The sequence below is a fragment of the Marmota marmota genome, unplaced genomic scaffold, assembly GCF_001458135.2.
Source record: "Marmota marmota marmota unplaced genomic scaffold, marMar, whole genome shotgun sequence".
NCBI lineage: Eukaryota > Metazoa > Chordata > Mammalia > Rodentia > Sciuridae > Marmota > Marmota marmota.
In genome coordinates, this window is record NW_026000016.1 from 35003743 (window position 1) to 35023899 (window position 20157).

The 20157-nt window shown below is 35.6% G+C and overlaps 1 protein-coding gene across 1 annotated transcript in view; it reads left to right on the forward strand.

Annotated features, from left to right (window-relative positions):
* Positions 1–20157, forward strand: part of Ints7 (integrator complex subunit 7) — a 75205-nt gene that overhangs the window by 42349 nt on the left and 12699 nt on the right. Inside the window, exons 8-15 of the mRNA XM_048809791.1 lie at positions 1826–1943; positions 4442–4591; positions 8246–8508; positions 10620–10757; positions 11790–11996; positions 17412–17606; positions 18151–18254; positions 19599–19667. Coding sequence (XP_048665748.1) covers positions 1826–1943; positions 4442–4591; positions 8246–8508; positions 10620–10757; positions 11790–11996; positions 17412–17606; positions 18151–18254; positions 19599–19667 — 1244 coding nt within the window. The remainder of the gene's footprint in view (positions 1–1825; positions 1944–4441; positions 4592–8245; positions 8509–10619; positions 10758–11789; positions 11997–17411; positions 17607–18150; positions 18255–19598; positions 19668–20157) is intronic.

The window sequence follows — 20157 nt, forward strand, 5'->3', positions numbered from 1 at the left end:
GTGTAAGCTCCTATAAGTGTAAGCTCCAAGAAGCAGTCCCCGCGGGCTCAGTTCCGGGAGCCGGAATTCGGCTGCTTAGTGCTTGGTGTATGCTCTGGTAGGGGCAGTGTCCAAGAAGCAGCCTCCGCAGGCTCCGCAGCCCTGGGCCAGGGCGGTTCCGGGACGGTTCCGGGAGCCGGAACTTGGCCGCCCCGCGCTCGGTGTTCTCTCCGATAAGATCAGGTTCTAAGAAGCACCCAGGCGCTGAACCCTAGCAATCTGTCTGCAAGCCGCAGGCGAATTGCAGCCTGAAATTACCTGATCTATGGCTGAATGAGCTGCGGTCAGTCGAAAACAGGAAAGGTGACGTCAGTTTACCAACATGGTGGCTGCTGGCCTCCTCTGTGGTCTGACCGGTGTGGAGAACCGAGATGGACCGTTTCCTTCCCCCGTCTCGAACCCAGAATTCAGCTCTGAGTACAGTGCTTGCGCGGCTGGCAGAATCTGCAGCGCTGTAACCCTGCGTCTCTATCCCAGCGCGCGCTGCAGACTCTAGCCGCGGGGCGATTTGCTGAATAAGCAGTGTTACCCTCCGTGCGACAAACCTCTCGCGTTTGAGTCCCCGTAGCCGATCCTCGTGCGATGGAAATCCTTCCTCCAGGTTCCGGAGCACCCCACTATTGCTGGAAATTCCTAACAAGATATCCTTTAGCCGTCCTGACTTGTCATACTCCCACACAGTGAAGCAGCACACGGGGGCAATGCACTCCCCTCGCCGCCATCTTCCTTCTCCGCTTTCCAGATTTTTATCTGGATATTTTCTGATTTTAATTTTTCCATGTGCTCTTTGGAATCAAATCTCCTCCAAAATTTTGTTGGTGTTTTAATTAATCTTACTAAACTTATTGGTTAATTTAACCATTTCCAAAATTTTATTTTTTATTTTCCCCTAGACTTTACGTTTTGTTCATTTTCTGAAACTCTGCCTTTGTGGGAGCATGGAATTAGTCTCATTTTACAAGAAAATTGTTCCACTGTATTGCATATAGTCATGTTATGCAGAGTCCTATCACACAGGCTAGGCAAGAGTCACCATGCTATGAGCATATATCCATAGTTCACTGCAATGAAAGAAAAACTGACATTTAGTTTTTAGTTAATACTTCAGACAATTACAGTTAGGAATAGAGTAAATGATAGAAATGAAGGATAGCTGTACTTATTTAAAAATTAGATAGAGTGGTCACATACTCGATGTTTTTAAATACACATACATAACATATATCTTAGGTAAATAAAATGGTTTATAATAGTTTTGCATTTATAGAAAAGTGAAGAAAATAGTACACATACACTACACCCAGTTTCCCCTATTGTTGACATTTTTATAGTAATATGGTACACTTGTTATAAAAGAACCAATACTGGGCTGGAGATATAGCTCAGTTGGTAGAGTGTTTGCCTTGCATGCATAAGGCCATGGGTTTAATCCCCAGTACCCCCCCCACACACACACACACAAAAGAACCAATACTAATACATTGTTTTTATTATTATTATTATTATTATTATTATTATTATTATTATTATTTAAAGTATATCTTTTATTCAAGTTCCTTAAGTTTTTACCTAGAGTCTTTTTTGTGTTCCACGATGCTACATTATATTTAGTTTTCATGTCTCCTTAGGCTTCTCTACGATTTTGGCTGTTTGACCTAAGTTTTTTAATCATGGATAAAATTCCTTTTGTATGATTTTTCTAAAAGCTAGAAAATTTAAATGGAGTTGACAGTTTAGAGGTATATTGATGTTTCAAATTCTGTGTTCATTTCTCTTCACATTTCAGGCACTCTGTGAATGTGCTCTCCAGACTCCTTATGACAGCTTAAAGCTGGGGATGTTGTCTGTCCTTTCCACACTATCAGGGACTATTGCCATCAAACAGTACTTTAGTTTAGCTCCAGGTAAGGAAGAGATAATGTGGCTAAGTCTTTTATCTGTGTTTATGTCTCAAGTTGTTTCCTCTGTGAAGTTTTAAATCTGGGAAGGTTTTAGTCTCATACTCCTTTGTATGCTAGTGATTTATTTGAAAATGATTTCTTAACTAATATTTATGAAAATAAAATCTTGCCTCCTTCATCTTAACTCACAGATACTACTTCTCTGATTTGTCCTTTTTGAATTATATGCGAGTGAAACAGTGTTTTTGAGGATGCTTAAAATAGGTGATTTGCTTTTATGTCTCTGACTCAAAATGCCCTTTAATTTAAGTACATTTCAAAGGCCAACGGGTGGTGAATTTTAAAAACAAATGTCATATGCTTCCTTGTAGGTGTAAATTATATCTCTGGAAGATGATTAAAATTTTATTACAGTTCAATAATGCTTTTCTAGTTGCTTATTCACAATTATTAACTCTAAAACGCTTTTATTAATACTCAGTGAGGAACCTGTTTACCTAACAGACTTAAGGCTACAGTTCTTTGTTGTTCTAATGAAAATGTTGTGAAATCTCTTTTGCTTCCTTTTCTAGTCAGTTAATTTGAACTGAAATAATTAAAGAACTGTAATGTACATTTATTTGTCCTTCTTATGGCTGCATATGATGATTTTATTGAGTAAAGGAAATTTCCTGCCATATTAGTCTTACTAGGAAGCTAAAAAGACCTGATATTCTATTGCCACGCCTCCCTTAACAGCTAATATGCACATTTGTGGCCTGAATTTAATTAATCATTCCCATGCCACAGACTAAATTTGGAGCAGTAGTAAGAAGTAGGGAAGATATGTTGCTGTGTGTCCAGAATGAGATCAGTAGTACCAAAAAGAAAGAAAGAAAAAGGAAGGAGGAAAAGAAAAGAAATTATATACACAATATCATTTATAGATTCATTCATGTAATAGCAAAATATTGTGCATTGGTGGAGCATCATAAAAATGTCTGTCAATAAGGTATTCATTAAAGAAATTACAATATATTATTGCAATAGAAATCCGTGCAGTTTATTAAAAAGAAAGATGGCGTGAAACAGTCTTGATAATACTTAAAGAAAATTATAGTAAGGTGTAGAATAGTGGATAAAAAAGGGAAAAGAAAGGAATAAATATGCTTGCAAATAATAACCTAAGAAATTGGTAGCATTAGGTGGATGAGGGAGACTTTTTTCTCACTAATCTTTTCTACTATTTGTTGTGCCTTTAGAACTGTGTTTTTAATCTTAGAAAATTATTTCTAAATAACTCAAAATTATTACAATAATCTTATTCTTTAAAATGTTAACAGTAAGTTCTTGCTGATTTGTGGGATTTGGGAAGATTTTGTTTTCTTCCTTGAATTTTCCTACCTTTTTCAAGTTTTCTATAGGGATTATTAATAAGGAGAAAAAGAAAAAAGCAATTTATAAAACATGTTTGCAAATTTATAGAGGAATCTGCATTGTCTTTATCACATGAGCAAGAAAATTAGAGAAAATACAATTCTCATAATTTAAAAAAAGAATATATACTTTCATCTTTCTAATATTTCGCTTATCTTAAAAGCACTGAGAGTTTTACCTAAGCTAATATTTTTGTGTTAAACTAGAAATCAATAAGATGACCATATAACAACACTGTCTAGGGTAATCTTGGTTTATACCTATTGTAATTAACTATTATTAATAGTGTTCCTGTCAATCTCAAAAAACATGGTTACCTTTGGTATGAAAAACAAGGTTGAAGTTGACAAGAGTCATGGAGAAATAAGCAGAGGAAATTAAGACAAGAATGACAAATTCTTCTAATAAGATAAACAAGCTTAAATCTCCTTATTCCTCTTGAAGCTCATCCAGTTATAACTGGGATCTTCTCTCCTGTAAATTAAAATAGTCACAACTCAGCCCTCCATAGCAGAATTTGAAATGTGAATTTAAAAAGTTGCTGCAATTTGTAGCATAGAACTTAAGATACAAAGCACAAAAATAGCGCATTTGTAACAAATAGACCTTGATGGCAGGCTACTTAATATCTTTGACTTCTTCTATAAAAATAGGGTATTGAATCACGTGATCCCAGAATTTCCCAGCTCTGTATTCAGTAATTCCTATATTTGCTCTCTTCAAGGAGTGGTTTTATCTGACAAGAATCCTACAGTGACATCCATCTTAATCCAATTCCTTTAGAATTCCCAGGATGCTATCTATAGTTGTTTTGGATTTTACACTTTTTCTGTCAATTTTTATTAATATTTTTATGGGAAAGTCATATTGATTTTAGATCATAGTCATTACAAAACTGCTAGCATATACCTGACGTGCCTTGATGGGTAAAGAGAAATGGTGGCAATAGGGGTCAAGGTAAAAAAATTTTGTCAAATTTATTGTTAGGGATTTTCTCATTAAACTTAAACTGAACTTATAAACTGAATCGCTTTTGAACTATATGAATGAATTATAATCTGTCTTGCTTTTTTCAACTTGTTCAGGAAATGTGGGTTCTTCCCCTAGATCTTCTGATTTAGTCAAATTAGCCCAAGAGTGCTGTTACCATAACAACAGGGGCATTGCAGCTCATGGAGTAAGAGTCCTAACAAATATAACTGTTTCTTGTCAAGAAAAGGGTAAGTTTGGTCAAGACTGATACTATATAAAATTTTGGATTAGGGCTTGGGCAGAATTCTGTGTTTGGTTTTTTAATACCTTATTATTTTTACCCTATGTGCTTTGATCAATAGTTGCTTCCTTCTAAAGTGTTCTTAGAGCAAGCTTCCCAAGGCTACTTAGTCCTTGTGAAAAATAATAAAAATTTGAGGACTTTGATACTGAGATTGTGAAAGTGAAAGGTTTTAGGAAGGCCAGGCACAGTGGCACATGCCTGTAATCCCAGCAATTGAGGAGGTTAAGGCAGGAGGAACACAAATTTGAGGCCAGCCTCAGCAACTTAGCAAGGCCCTAAAAAACTTAGTGAGACCCTGTCTCAAAAAATAAAAAGGACTAGGGATGTAGGTCAGTGGTAAGGCACCCTTGGGTTTGAAGGAAGGAAGGTTGGTTGGTTGGTTGGTTGGTTTTAGGAGCATTATCTCTTTCCTCCCACTGTTTACCTTTGCATGTGTGGTGTTGTGGATAGGGATTGCTGAGAATTCTACCTCAGTGGTATAAGACAGTATCTTCATTTATACAGAAACCTAGAAAGGTTATTTAATTAATCAAGGTGTTTAACAAGTAATTTCACTAGAAGCAAAGTAAATTAACAGAACAGTGTGAACTAAATTTTCTTTTTCTTTTTTTTTGGTACCTGGATTAAACCCAGAGAGAGCCACATCCCCAGCCCTTTTTAAATATTTTATTTAGTGACAGGTCTTTCTGAGTTGCATAGGGCCTCGCTGAGTTGCTGAGGCTGTCTTTGAATTTATAATCCTCCTGCCTCAGCCTCCTAGGCCACTGGAATTAAAGGAGTGCACCACTGTGCCTGATTGTGAACTAAATTTTCACAAAACTCATCTCTAGACAAACGTAGTATTAAACTGATTGATATAGTCAATGAGGACATGCAAAGAAAATTACGTACTTTTTTGTATATTCCTAACTTTTTTTTTTTTTTTTTTTTTTTTAAATATAGAAGCCCTAGTTTATAAGCAAAGGGAATAACCATTAAGAATTTTCACTTTTGGTCAGTGTGGTAGTGCACACCTGTAATCCCAGTGACCAGAAAGGCTGAGGCAGGAGGGGATTGCAAGTTCAAGGGCAGCCTAGGCAACTTAGTGAGACCATGTCTCAAAATAAAAAGGGATAAGGATGTAGCTCAATGGTAAAGCATCCAGTACTGCCAAAAAAAAAAAAAAGAAAAGAATTTTCACTTTAAGTAAAAAAGTTATTTTAGGTATGTTTTAGATTTTCAAAAGTGAAATGAAATACTGTTATTGGAGTGAAACATGAAATATAATCTGTGATGATGCAAAATTAGTAATTGAAAAAACATAGGTAATACAAGTAAAAGCTGTTAGATGTATATTGAAGAATATAAGAACTTTAGATGTACATTGAAGAATATGAGAACTTTAGAACTTACATTGAAGAATATAAGAACTTTAACTAAGTTACGGTTTGAAAGAGACATTGACTCATTTGGCATGTTAAGAAAAGGTGTGATGTGATCATAGGGATGAATACTAAAAATGGTAATACCATTAATAATAGTTGATGTAGAGATGGAGGAAGGAAATAGACAACATGTGTGTTTGACAATACATTCTGAGAGGATTTTTTCCTTAGAATCACAGTACATTTAAAACAAATTTTAAAGCAAAAAACAAATCCCTTTGAAGATTGTAGGTTTCCATAAAACATTGGACTTGACACAGTGGCATAGATAATTAAGAAAGGTCTCTGTGTTAGAGGAGTTTCCCAACTGGAGTAGGATATTGACATTCATAAAAGGGACTATAGTACCAAGCCAAATACACCAAAATCTCTGGTGTATAAACAAAGGAACAATTCTAATGAGAGGACAAAGTTGGGAGTGAGATTATTTTAATGTAGAATATTAGAGAAGGCTTCAATGAGTTGATGTTATATGAGTTGATCCTTGAAAGACAGATTAGAATTTTAGTAATTAAGGAAATTATTCGAGCCCAAGGGACCACTGTTACAAAAGACTTGAAAGCAGCAGTTCACCTGTTACATAGGAAGAATGGTGAGTAACCCATTGTGACCAGATGACATAATAGGAAATTGGAAAAGTAATTGTACACTTAACTTTTTTCACTGTAACCAAAATACCCAACAAGAACAACTTAGAGCAGGAAAAGTCTGTTTTGGCTCATGGTTACAGAGGTTCAGTCCATGGTTGGCCGGTTCTTTTACTCCAAGCACTGAGGTAAGGCAGAACATGATGACAGATGGGCATGGCAGAGGATAGCTGCTTGTTTCGTGGTAGCCAGGAAGCAAAGAGAGAGAGAAAGAGCACAAGGCTCCAGGGACAAAATGTAAACCCCAAATGCATGTATCTAATGGGTTATTTCCTCTAGCCACAAGCTACCTGCTTATAGTTACTAATCCAGCAAATGAATGAATCCACTGATTAGTTTACAGTTTTCATAATCTAATCTTTTCCACTCTGAATATTCCTTCATTGCCTCACACATGAGCTTTTTGGGGTGTGGGTGCCTCATATCCAAATCATAACAAGCTAGATCATGGATAAAATCAAATATCATGCTTAAAAACTTGGAATTGATTTTATAGATAGATAGTGAGGAGGTATTAGAATTTTATAATTGTTATTACTTGTTAGAGTGTCTATTATGTTGAAGGTCTTTGTATATATTTCTTTTCATGAAATTTGTCTCCTTCTTATTAGAAAATTAAGATTCAGAGAGATAAGTAACCTGCTTAAAACTACCTAGCTAGTAAGGGCAAGATGAACTTCAGCCTTTTGTCACATATGTTCCAAGCACCACACCAGTTGTGGATATTTATTAGAAACTTGACAAAAAATCATTTGGCTATGAAAAAGTGAAAGGATTTCCATGGCTGGGATATTAGTGATATCATTAACTAGGCCTGAGAGAGAGAAACTCTAAAGCCCTCCCCTGTCTCCCATCAGTGGGATGAGAGTCACTGAGGGCATCTTTCTAAGATTGTAACCCCAACATACACACACACATGCACATTAACTCATTAAATTTGGGATAGGGATCTATAGTTTTATAATCTTCCTGGGAAATGCAGGCATAGGTAGTTTACAAACCTCACTTTTGATTCAGCTCTTGAAAAGTAGTAGCAGTACAATTATGGTGATGGTTGGCATATATTTACCTTCTCAGCATTATTCCTTATGATCTTATGATCTGCATCTTGTCTTTTTTTTTTTTTAATGATCTTAGATTGAAGTGAACGGTTGATAGATTGATATACAGTCCTGACTTGTTACTTTAAATATGGTATACTTCACAATCCCAATGTGAGATTTAGTGTGTCACACATTTCTTATGAAGAAAAAGTTATGGGGCTGGGGATGTGGCTCAAGCAGTAGCGTGCTTGCCTGGCATGTGTGCGGCCCGGGTTCGATCCTCAGCACCACATACAAACAAAGATGTTGTGTCCGCCAAAACTAAAAAATAAATATTAAAAATTCTCTCTCTCTCTCTTTCTCTCTCTCTTTAAAAAAAAAAAAAAAAGAAGAAGAAAAAGTTATGCCTGTAAAAAACATTCCCCTTGATTTTTATCAATAATTTATACAAATTTCTTTTCTTTATAGTTTTACTTAACTACATTCAAAGAGTAACTAGTCCACTTTCTTTTTGGTGTGCAGATTGCTCTAAATTGTATGGTGAAATTGGCCAAGGGCAGGCCCCATCTTAGCCAGTCAGTGGTTGAGACCTTGCTAACTCAGTTGCACAGTGCTCAGGATGCTGCCCGGATCCTGATGTGCCATTGCCTGGCAGCTATTGCCATGCAGCTGCCAGTGTTGGGCGATGGAATGCTTGGTGACCTCATGGAGCTCTACAAGGTGATCGGACGATCAGCCACAGACAAGCAACAGGAACTTCTGGTAAACAGCCTTTTTTAAAACCTTCTGGAATGACAAGATCTAGTCTAGGGGGGAATTAGTTTAAGAAGTCAACTCTACTGATTGACTTTCCTTACGAAACAAATAGGTTAAAGTAATATCAAAGACTGAGAGTGTGCTGAAGTCAGTATAAAATGGGTACGATGAATTTTTTTTAATATTTTTTTTGTAGCTGTACACAATAACTTTTATTTATTTTTATGTGGTGTTGAGGATTGAACCCAGGGCCTTGCACATAGGAGGTGAGCGCTCTACCGCTGAGCCATAACCCCAGCCCTGACGATGAATTTTTTTGTACTGCAAATTGAACATCCCTAATCCAGAAATCCATAACCTGAATTCTTCTGAAATCTAAAACTTTGTAAGCAGAAACTGTTCAAAACTGCTTTAAAAGTTTCAGATTTCAGAGTATTTCCAATTAAGGATGCTCAAACAGTAAAATCTATGCAAACATTCCAAAAAATGAAATACTTTTAGTCATAAGCATTTCAAATGAGGGATACGCAAGGTGTGTTTTCACTTTTGACATGGAAGCCATGTTTACTTCAGATCTAAAATTACTTTCTTCCTAAACTCTGTCAGGTCAGCTTATTTTAGCCAAAGCCTTCAATCTTATGTTTTTCTTTTATCACAAAGGATGAAATGAAAATGAATTTCTTACACAAATAAATAATAAACTAAACTATTTTGCACCTCAGAAAATATGTTAGAAATCTAATAATGACAATAAATTTACCCAAATTCCATTTTCCATTACAGGACCTGTACAGCTGTTTAGGATTCAATTTAGGCTTCTATAGACTTGGGATTAGGAAACTTGGGTGCTTGGAAAAGCAACAGAAGCTGTAAAGGCTTATAAAATAATTTTTCGTTGAAAGTTCTCCGAGGCTTAGAGTAGGCTACATTCCGAAGAGTCATAAATTAAATGAGAGCTCTAAGAGGACCACTCCATGTTGTTTCTCTTCACCTGAAGCTAGAACTTGGAAAAAAGCAATGACTTATTCATGCCTGTTTTATGAGTGATCCTCAAGGGACATTGAGTAAAAGACTGACCCCCATCTCATTATTGGCTATCAGAAAATGTTGCCCTGATGACTAAATGGAAGTGGTCATGGAAATGACACCATGCAGTTATCACAATGTGTTTAACAATATCTTCATTTCTATCAACAATAGATAGTTGGTCACATTTATTTTCTATTGAAGTAGCATTTTAAACTCAAGTTTTTTAATCCCTTTTTTATAAGTACTACTTGAAGGCAGGTTTTTGTTGTTGTTATTGTTGTTGTTTATTTGTTCTGGTGGGTACCGGGGATTGAACTTAGGGACACTAAACCACTGAGCCACATCCCCAGCCCTATTTTGTATTTTATTTAGAGACGGGGTCTCACTGAGTTGCTTAGCACCTCACTTTTGCTGAGGCTGGCTTTGAACGCACATCCTCATGTCTCAGCCTCCCAAATCACTGGGATTACAGGCGTGTGGCACTGTGCCTGGCAGAAGGCAGTTTTTAATTATGAAAAAAAAATCTAAGGAATAATACAATAAAAGCTCTTGCATTCATCAGCTGGTTTAAGACAGAGTAAGACCCAGGAATCTATAGAAAGTATCACCAATACAGCTGAAGCACCCTAATAGCATCTCCCTTCTCTCAGAGGTAACCACCATCCTGAATTTGGTATTTATCATTCCTATGCATGATAAATGTATGTCCCTAAGTAATATGTAGTATTACTTTGTGTATTTTAACTATGTAAATGTTATACTACTGAAATCCTTTGCAGTTTTCTAATTTTGCTAATCATCTATATTGATAAGTATAACTATGAAATTCACTGACGTATGAGATCTCATTTTGTGATTGTATTTATCCTTATGAATGGACATTGTTTCTAATTATTTACTTTCAGAAATAATGTTCTTAATGGAATCAGTTGTTCAGTGGCTTTAGAAAGAAATTCTAAAAATAAATGTCAGTGAAAAACAAATTTATTCTTTTTAAATGAACCCTAGTTCATTTTTTCCCTCTTGGGTAGGTTATCTGTGATACTGGACAAAATTACATGAATTTCTTACTTCTTGCTCAATGTTAGGTGAGTTTGGCTACTGTGATTTTTGTAGCCAGCCAGAAAGCATTATCTGCTGAAGTAAAGGCAGTAATTAAGCAGCAGCTTGAAAGTGTCTCCAATGGATGGACTGTGTACCGAATTGCCAGACAGGCTTCCCGAATGGTATGTATTCTTCCGAGTAACCAGGGTTGAGGGAAATGTCAAGTCATATATTGTATATCTTGTGATTATTAGTCATCAAAACTGAAAATAAAGGTTGAAGTAATTTTTACTCATAGGTTCTAAGAATGATGAAGAAAAGGACCGAAGTTTTAACCTTTCTCATAACAGAATGCTGTATTTGTTGTTGGTGTTTATCAGTGTTATGAGGAAATTAAAATCGAACTCTGGCTATAGATTGTTCATACTACTTTCATGATGTCTACTGTTTCTGCCTCCTTTATCAATATATTATCTTTCTTCCCTTTCTCTTCCCAACCTTATCATTCTTTAAAAGAAGCAGGAAAGTTGTGATATAGTGTACTTTTCTTAGTGATATGAAAAGCCCAACAATTTTTATTAACTTTCTTTGAGAAGAAATATAAAGGTTAAGTAGTACAGAAGTCTTTGGATCTAGGTCCAGAGACTTTGAGAAGCATTTGTCTGGGTGATTGAAGTATACATTCTCAGGTTTTAAACTGTTTTTCAAATGGGAGAGGAACACTATTGGCAGGATAATGTTCTTTGTTATAACAAACCACCCAAGCATCAAAGCATTGCAGACATTGAGCATCCCTGACCCCCAGGCATTGAATGGTATTCACATTCCCCCCTACAACTGCCCCTCCCCCCAGGGTTCCTTTTACTTCACAAAATAATAGCTCATTCAGAATGACATGTATATAGTAAGTACATATACTTTCTATATTTCTATTTCAGACTAAAGATCTCGTCTTGGATTATAGTTAATTGCATTTGTTTTCTCTTTGAAACTGGAACTGTTTTAGTAAAGAACTTAAGGCATATGTTACATAAAAGCAGCTCAGCATATTTTCTCTGAGGAAATATTCAGACTGAATCTCAAAAAAATTACATAATATGAGGAATGCTTATTCAAGCTTATCTAGAGTTTGGGTTTGTCTTTGACTTGCTGTATCAACTTCAAATGCAAGAACTTCATCGTGTGCCCCTTCTATTACTTTCTTTCTTTTTCAGGGTAATCATGACATGGCCAGAGAGCTTTATCAGAGTTTGCTGACTCAGGTTGCCTCAGAACACTTCTACTTCTGGCTGAATAGTTTGAAGGAGTTCTCACATGCAGAACAGTGTCTTACTGGGTTGCAAGAGGAGAATTACAGTTCAGCGCTTTCTTGCATTGCTGAGTCTTTAAAATTCTACCACAAAGGGATTGCCTCCTTAACAGTAAGTCTTTTTAATTTCCCTTGGTGATAATGATTTGTGTGTGAATTCTCTCTATTTGGGGGTTATTCTATTTTAACTACTTGAGAGATCACTGCTGGTATGTATATCTGGCAATATCAAATTTACAAGTAGGTCATGAAAATAAACCTTAGCCCTGTCCCCTTTTTAAAATTCATAGATTGATGAAAGTGTATGTTCTGTTTTTATAAAATGTGAGGTACCACATGTAAAAGGATTGCTGAATTCAGGATAAATAGCATGGAGACAGAATCCCTCCTCTCTGGACTCCATTAATAAGATCTCAGCCTGACGCATACCACCATCAAACGTAAACTCCTAACCTCATCTCATACCTTGCAGTTAACTTGCTTAGTAAATAGACTTTTTTGCTTTCTTTTGTGACGCTAGGAATTGAACCCAGAGCCTGTGCATGCTAGGCAAGCTCTCTTTCACTGAGCTGCATCCTCAGTGAGTTTCTTGCTTTATAGATAAAGAAATTATCAAGGATTAGTGTGCCCCTTTTTACCTCTGTGTGATATCCAAATTAACAATTGGTCACCTGTAATTTTTATTTTCTCTGCCAAGAAAGTGTAAGGGTTGCAGAGAAGGAAAACCTTTAATATTTCTTGTTTTCTTTAAATTATATTCCTAAGTAAAACCTATTTCTATTCCATAAAATGAGCATTTTCTGCATCAATGAAGGGCTTTTTCCACTTAAAAGTAAAGAGTTTATATAATCAACATTAATCATTTTTGAAGTATTGTTATACAACTTTAAAAATTGCATGTTGTAAGTGAGACAGGACCTTAAAACTTTGGTTCCTATTTACACACATTTATAACATATATAAAATATTTTTTAATGGTGGGCCATCCCAGAAGAAATACCTCAAAGGAGATCAAAGAATAAATAGACAGTAAAGAGACTATGTTCAGACTACTGTGGGGCACATATTTCTTTGAAGTATCCTTTATGTTTTTACACTAGAACTGATTGACACCTATTTAACAAGAATGTAGAGGCTCCCCTCCTTTTTCTCTCTCTCTCTCTTTTTTTTAAGTGGATGCTGGGGATTGAACCCAGGGCCTCACTCATGCTTAGCTCACACCTTACCTTAAGCCTCCTCTCCATTTAAAGGGTGGTGTCATCTATCATGATTCTGGGAATAGATTGTTGTTGGCTATATCAGGCTAATAAATGCTTCAGAATATTTGAGGTTATAATATTGGTTCAGATCAATAAAATTATTTCATTTTCTAGTTTATGTGGGGCAGAAAATTGTTAATTATTCATTATATTAAATGATAAAAACTGAAAGAGGCTTGCTTACAGAAGAGTGTTATAGATAGAATTAATTTTATAGAAAGTTCTGCTGAATGTTTAATACTCTTTTAAATGATTTGTGAAGTATGTATATTTAATGAGGGTTGGCAATAATTAAGTACTGAATTCTGACATAGGAAGAAAGCACTTGATTCACAGACAGGATACCCTTAAGTCTCAGTTCTGCCATAAATACACTGCAACCTGAAGTTATTGGGCCTCAGATTTTCCCTTTTTAAAGTGTAGTTCTTTTATTCAGTAGATTATAAGAATTTGCTATATACCAAACACAGTGCTTTGAAGATTTAAAAAAGAAACAGAAGTCTGGCACTCATGCCTATAATTCCACCTTCTCTGGAGGCTGAGGCAGGAAGATCATTTGAGGCCAGCCTGGGCAACATGATGAGACCCTCCCATGGTGGGTTGATCAGGTGTTAAAGAAATTATTTTCCACTTCAGAATTGTCTAGAGGAGAAGGCAGTAGGATCCCTAGAGTCCTTGGAAAATTCCCACATTTCTGGTTATACTATACTCTCAGGGTTTTTTGAAAATTGTTCTTTTATCTGTTCACTTGACAAGTGAGAAGTTTTTTGAATAGTTTTCTGAGTTCATATGAACATGGACTTCATTTGCTTCCTGATATAAACTATCACAATCTGAGATTGTACAAGGTATTCCTTAAGAGGAGGCTTAAGGTAAGGTGTGATTTATCTGAAGCAGCTTTTCACCTGCTTCAGATAAATCACAGGTCAAAATTCTGTGCTTATGGGAACCCCATAGCAACATTGGGTGTTTAATTTCCCAACATAATGATAAATAATAGAGTTGTCTGGCTTCTTAGAAATAAAATTATAGTTGGTGGAGTATGGCTGTGACCCTGGCTTCTCCGGAGGCTGATGCAGGAAGATCGCAGTTCGAGACCAACCTAGGCTAACTTGGTAAGACCTTGTCTTATAATAAAACACAAAAAGGACTGGGTATGTAGCTCAGCAGTAAAGTGCCCTGAGTTCAATCCATCAAAAAGGAAAGGAAGGGGAAAGGAAAATTATAAAAAGTCTTTGGGCGATGGGTTTCTGGCTCAGTGGTAGAGCACTTGCCTTGCATGCACGCAGCCCTAGGTTTGATCTCCAGCACTGCAAAATAAATAAATGAATAAAAATACAATAAAATAAATAAATATTAATAAATAATAAATAAAAACTACAATACAATAAAATAAAATAGTCAAATACATAGAAACAGAAAGTAGAATGGTGGTTACTGTTGGGTTGGGAGGGGGGAAAGGGAGATTATGAGTATAGAATTTTCAGTTCCTCATGATGAAGAAGTTCCGTAGATATTTTATGACAATATGAATATACTCGGTATATACCTAAAGATGGTTAAGATGGTGAATTTTACTGGGCGTGGTGATGCACACCTGCAATCCTAGCAGATCAGGCAGGTGGATCTCGAGTTCAAAGCCAGCCTCAGCAACTTAGGCCCTAAGCAACTCAGCAAGACCCTATCTCTAAATAAAATACAAAAAGGGCTAGAGATGTGGCTCAGTGGTTAAGTGCCCATGGGCTCAATCCCCCATACCAAACAAAAAAAACAGGTGAATTTTATATTAATGTGATTGTTACATGTATTTTTTTTATGAACTTATCAGGTTATTTTCTTTTTACCCTCATTATTTTCTTTAGCTAGCTTCATTTAGAAAATACGCCATATTCTATAAATCAGAAATTCAGTGAAATAGCATTATATGCACATTTAAGATAATTTAACTCCGTATGTTTAAACAAAAGTGGGGAAAAAGACACAAAGAAGAAAAATAACAAATAATAGGACAGGAAAAGAGGGATTTAGCTAATGGGTACAGTTCTGCCAGCCATTCTTCTCAGCCCAGAGTGAGTATGAGAAGACGATCGTTGTTTCTTTGCCTGGCTGTGTTGAACTGAATGAAATAATTCCTTCCTGGGGAAGGTTTGGGATAGTTCTGACTATAACAGTGTTTGTTTTATCTGCTGTTTAAGTTTTAGCCCTAGTGTAAAGGAAAGTAAATGATACTTCTTTTATTTCCTTTCAGCCTTACTCATAGTTCTGGAGTCTAAATTTTAAAGTCTTTGACCTCTGACAAATCTATATTTTCTGTGTTCTTTTTGAACATGTGTTCTATATCTAACATTGCTTTCCTTCAATATAACATGATCCAAGATGGAACATCACTTTCAAGGTTATCATCAATCAAATGTTTCTTGTTAGAAATAAATCCAGAGTAGCAGACAAATCTTTCTCGCTGTGACTGTACCTTGCTTATCTTTCAGTTTTATGATGCATGTTAGAACAATATTACCAGTGTTTTTTGTCTGGTAAGATGGTCCGTACTGTATTTATATTACAGTATCATAGTATGCCTGTCCCTTCTAAAGTTGTTGACAAGCAGTAAATTTAAAATAGCCAGTAGGTGCTAGGGCAGAGAAGGCAGAGCAAATATGTCTTTTTACAAGAGCAAATCAGAACTCATTTAAGAAATTAAAAACAATTGAAAGGGTCTCATTAATACTTTAATATGTACTGTTTCATAATTAGAACAAAATATTACAAAGGTTGAAGACCACAAAGAAAATATACTGAGTATAGTTGTTACCTCTACTTAATAGGAAATGTTTCATCAAGGGCCTTGGCAGTTTGAGAAGGATATCAGGTGAGTGTATACTCTTATAAGGAATGTAGGGAGTAGCTTCTTATTTTGTAGAGTAAAACATGACTTATCACTTAATATAATTCATATTTGACACCAGAAGTACATTAAAGTCAATATGTGATACTTGGCCAAATGGATAATATTGTAACTGATTCCTAGAATCCCTAAAATGCATGTCTGGCTCTCCTGCTAACAAAGTAGTATGAGGTAGAGTCTAAGAAACAGCATCAGCAAGTTTTAAGAAGATCATATCATAGAGGAAGATTAATTTCTCCATGCCTCCCTTTATTATTAAATTAGCATATTCTTAGTATGTGCCTTTTGTTGAAAACAGCTAAGTTCTCCACTTGGACGTTTGCTAAATAGATGAAGTAATTATCTTAGTTCTCTTTTCATGCTGGTTTGACTTATCATTCCCACCCCATCCACCCCCGCCCCCTACCTAGCTAATGCTACTCTTTGCCATCCAAGACTTACCCCGTTCACCCCTCTATCCTCATTGAAACTTATTTGTGTGCAATAACCTATTCTTTCTTGGTGGCTTCTCAGGGTCTCTCAAGTGTCCACTTAGAAACTTTTTAAATTAATGTGGGTTTGAAGGCAGCCTTGAGACAATTTTGTGCTTTTTTTAAACAGTAACTGTCTAGAAATATTTCTCCTGTCCTTATCTTTCTTTTCCTTCCTGCCCAACTTTTCAAGACGATATTAATGATTCCAGTGATGAGAATTTCAGATTAGAAAGGGAGAAAGGTGATAAAGGACCTTGGAAAAATAGTAATGTCATTCAATCATCTCTAAAATGATGTCTTAATTGATAACGATCTAGCAAGCCCACAGGTTGTGGGGTGTCTGTGAATATAAGAAGGAAGGAACTGTTTGTTGTAAGTTGATAGAACATGAAGAGCTGATGCTAATAACAAGTTTCTCTTTCTAATATTATATAATTCTCTATATAAAATTTAGGTGTTTATCCATCAGTGTTGTAACTATTGTACTTGTGAATAAACTGACAAATATAGTCATCTTTGGTATTCAGGAAGATTGGTTCCTTAACCCTCTGCATATACCACAATCTACAGATACTCAAATCCCTTGAATAAAATGGCATTTGCATGTAACCTAGGCACATCCTCATTTTAAATTATCTCTAGATTTCTTATAATACCTACTACAATTTAAATGCTATGTAGTTAGTTGTTATATTATGTTGGTTAGGGAATAAAGACAAGAAAAATTCGTCTATAATGTCATTATAGATGCAATTTGTTTTCCAGATATTTTTAACCAAGCTTGGTTGAATCACAGACACAGAATCTGCAGATTCAGAAAACCAACTCTAATTAGTGCTGCCCCATCTCCCTGTTGTGTTTACTTTGCCTTAAATATCTCTTTTTTATTCCAGGCTGCCAGTACACCGCTGAATCCTTTAAGTTTTCAGTGTGAATTTGTAAAACTCAGGATTGACCTTCTACAAGCCTTCTCTCAACTCATCTGCACTTGTAATAGCCTAAAAACAAGCCCCCCACCTGCGATTGCCACAACAATTGCCATGACCTTAGGAAATGACCTTCAGAGATGTGGTCGAATCTCCAATCAGGCAGGTGTTAACTCTGCATTCAGTGCAGTTTTTATTTTCTTGAGGTTTTTTAAACTGACTATGAGATAAAAAGTTCTGAAAGGGAAAATCAGAAATTTGACTCAGACATTGTGTCAAATGCTTATTAACTTATCTTTCTTGCCATATAGACTAATGTGTTATTAGAGCAACAAAGTGATCAATGATGTCTCATTGGGTTCTATATATTTATATAAAGAGAATGGAATTGTAATTTAAAGAAACTTTGAAATGTTTTTGAAAATTATTTTAGTAGAACTTGAAGGTAAAATGTTAATGTTTGTATTTCTATATATTATATAGAAATCATAATCTTATCAACATTTGTAGTTTCATTTGTTATCTATGTTGATTTTATTTAACAAAGTTTATGAAAACAAATGGAATGATAAGAGTAATTTTCCTTGAAAATTTGTCTGAGAATTTTTGTCTAAGAATAGGGTTTTTTAGGTTTTCATTTTTGTATTGTTTATGCAATAAGAGTAGCATGTTTGTTTGTCATATTGATTGTTTTCCTTCTTTACAGATGAAACAGTCCATGGAAGAATTCCGAAGCCTTGCCTCCAGATATGCGGATCTTTATCAGGCATCTTTTGATGCTGACTCTGCAACTTTGAGGAATGTAGAACTGTATCCTAAGCTTGCTCATCTTGTATTTCTTGTTTTGGGGAAGTATTCTTTTTAAATGTAGACTAAATACTTCAGCAATGCCTGTACACAAAATCTACATTAGATAGCCCTCAAATTTCTTATAATTAATAACTTCTCCCTATGAATATAAACAGAATAATTATACTTTTTAATTTAAGCCAGACTTTAAAAAAAAAAAAAAAAAAAGTGGTGGCTCAGTGGTGTTCTCTCTCTACTTCCAGGAAGAGAATATCCAAAACCTGAGTCCTGCCCAGCATAGTGGCATACTCCTATAGTTCCAGCTACTTAGGAGGATGAGGCAGGAGGATCACCTGGACCCAGGAGTTGGAGGCTAGCCTAGGCAACATAGCAAGACCCCATCTACATTAAAAATAATAATAATAAACAACCCCAGTCCTACCAGTGTGGTGTATACCTTGTGCCCACTTGAGTTCCAGCAGTACATTTTGCCACTAGAGAACATTTTGTGTTTCACCTCAACTTTCTTCATGGCTGGTTCTCATCACCTTTATCAATGATCTAGTCAGTAGTTTTAATCATCACTTTTGTTTCCTAAAACCTCTTTACATTTTTCATTCTTCTTCTTTCCCCCTCCCCCCACCACCCCAGCAGTACTAGTACTAGGGAATCAATTCAGAACTCATGCATTCTAGACCTACCAGTGTTCTACCAGTGAGTCACATCCCCAGCCTTCCATGTTTTCTTATTAAGAACTTCAAATCATTTTTGGAAAGAGGAAAAAAAAATTACATTAAGTTGTAGGATTTGCCAATCAATAGTTCTTGACATTTTTAGTTTATTGATGAAACCCTAATGGATACTATGAACCCTCTGCCCTACAAAATGCATATCATACCCCAAAATTTACATATAATTTCAAGGGAATTGAGAGACCCCTTGAGTCCTAGCTGAGGAATCATGAAGGTAAAAGTCTACAGACCATTGGTTTATTTCTTTAAAAAAAAAAAACAAAACTTGTAGCAATGAAACCTTTTTTGTTTTCTTTTCTTGTTTGTTTCAAATTCTTGTGAAGAACCTGGTTATCTAAGACAGATAAAAGTAGTTGCTGTGAATTATCAGGTCTGTTGCCTGGTCCCCTTTTCCACTTTATGCACATCTGAAATACCCTTTCTGAAACAGAGTTTGACAGCTGCTAGGACAGGCAGTATATCTTAGAAGAAATAGAGCCACAGATCATTTGAGTGCATAACATTATGATTTCACTAAAAACACAATCCTCATCTTGACTCTTTGAGTATTCAGATACTATAAAATCCATAGTGGGTTTCTCTGTTTTCATATTTAACCTTAACAATAACCTAGACAGCAGCAGAGCTGTTTACTAATATCTCATGCCATAGAGGCCCTGATTTTGGATCCAGAATCAGCAAGGTAATTCTAATAGTAGTTTACATTACAAAACACTTTTATATATTTTATTTTTCCTAATCATTACCACAGTGTTTCAGAAAGGAAATTAAAGACAAAAAAACAAAACAGGAAGAATTCTTCCAACATTTGCCCAGGGTCACATAGCTAGTGACCATACATAAATTTCCATTGTATACTTAAATCTGCTTCCTGTCACCTGGACTTAAATAACTGGGAAGGAGTTCTTTGTATATGAACATTCCTTCTTGTTTAACTACATTCTTGTATAACTACAAACTGAGTTAATACAATTAAACTTGAACTTGAAATTTTTTATTTTTTGATTTCCTAAACCAAAAGAAATTCCTGATTTTACTTTATTAAAATTCTTCTCTTCTTTAATAACTAATCTCATATTTAAAATAATTATTTTTATTAAAGAACAATGCATTGTGGTCCCCCCCCCCCCCACGGAGTATTCCCCTATCCTTAGAATTGTACATTTCCTTTG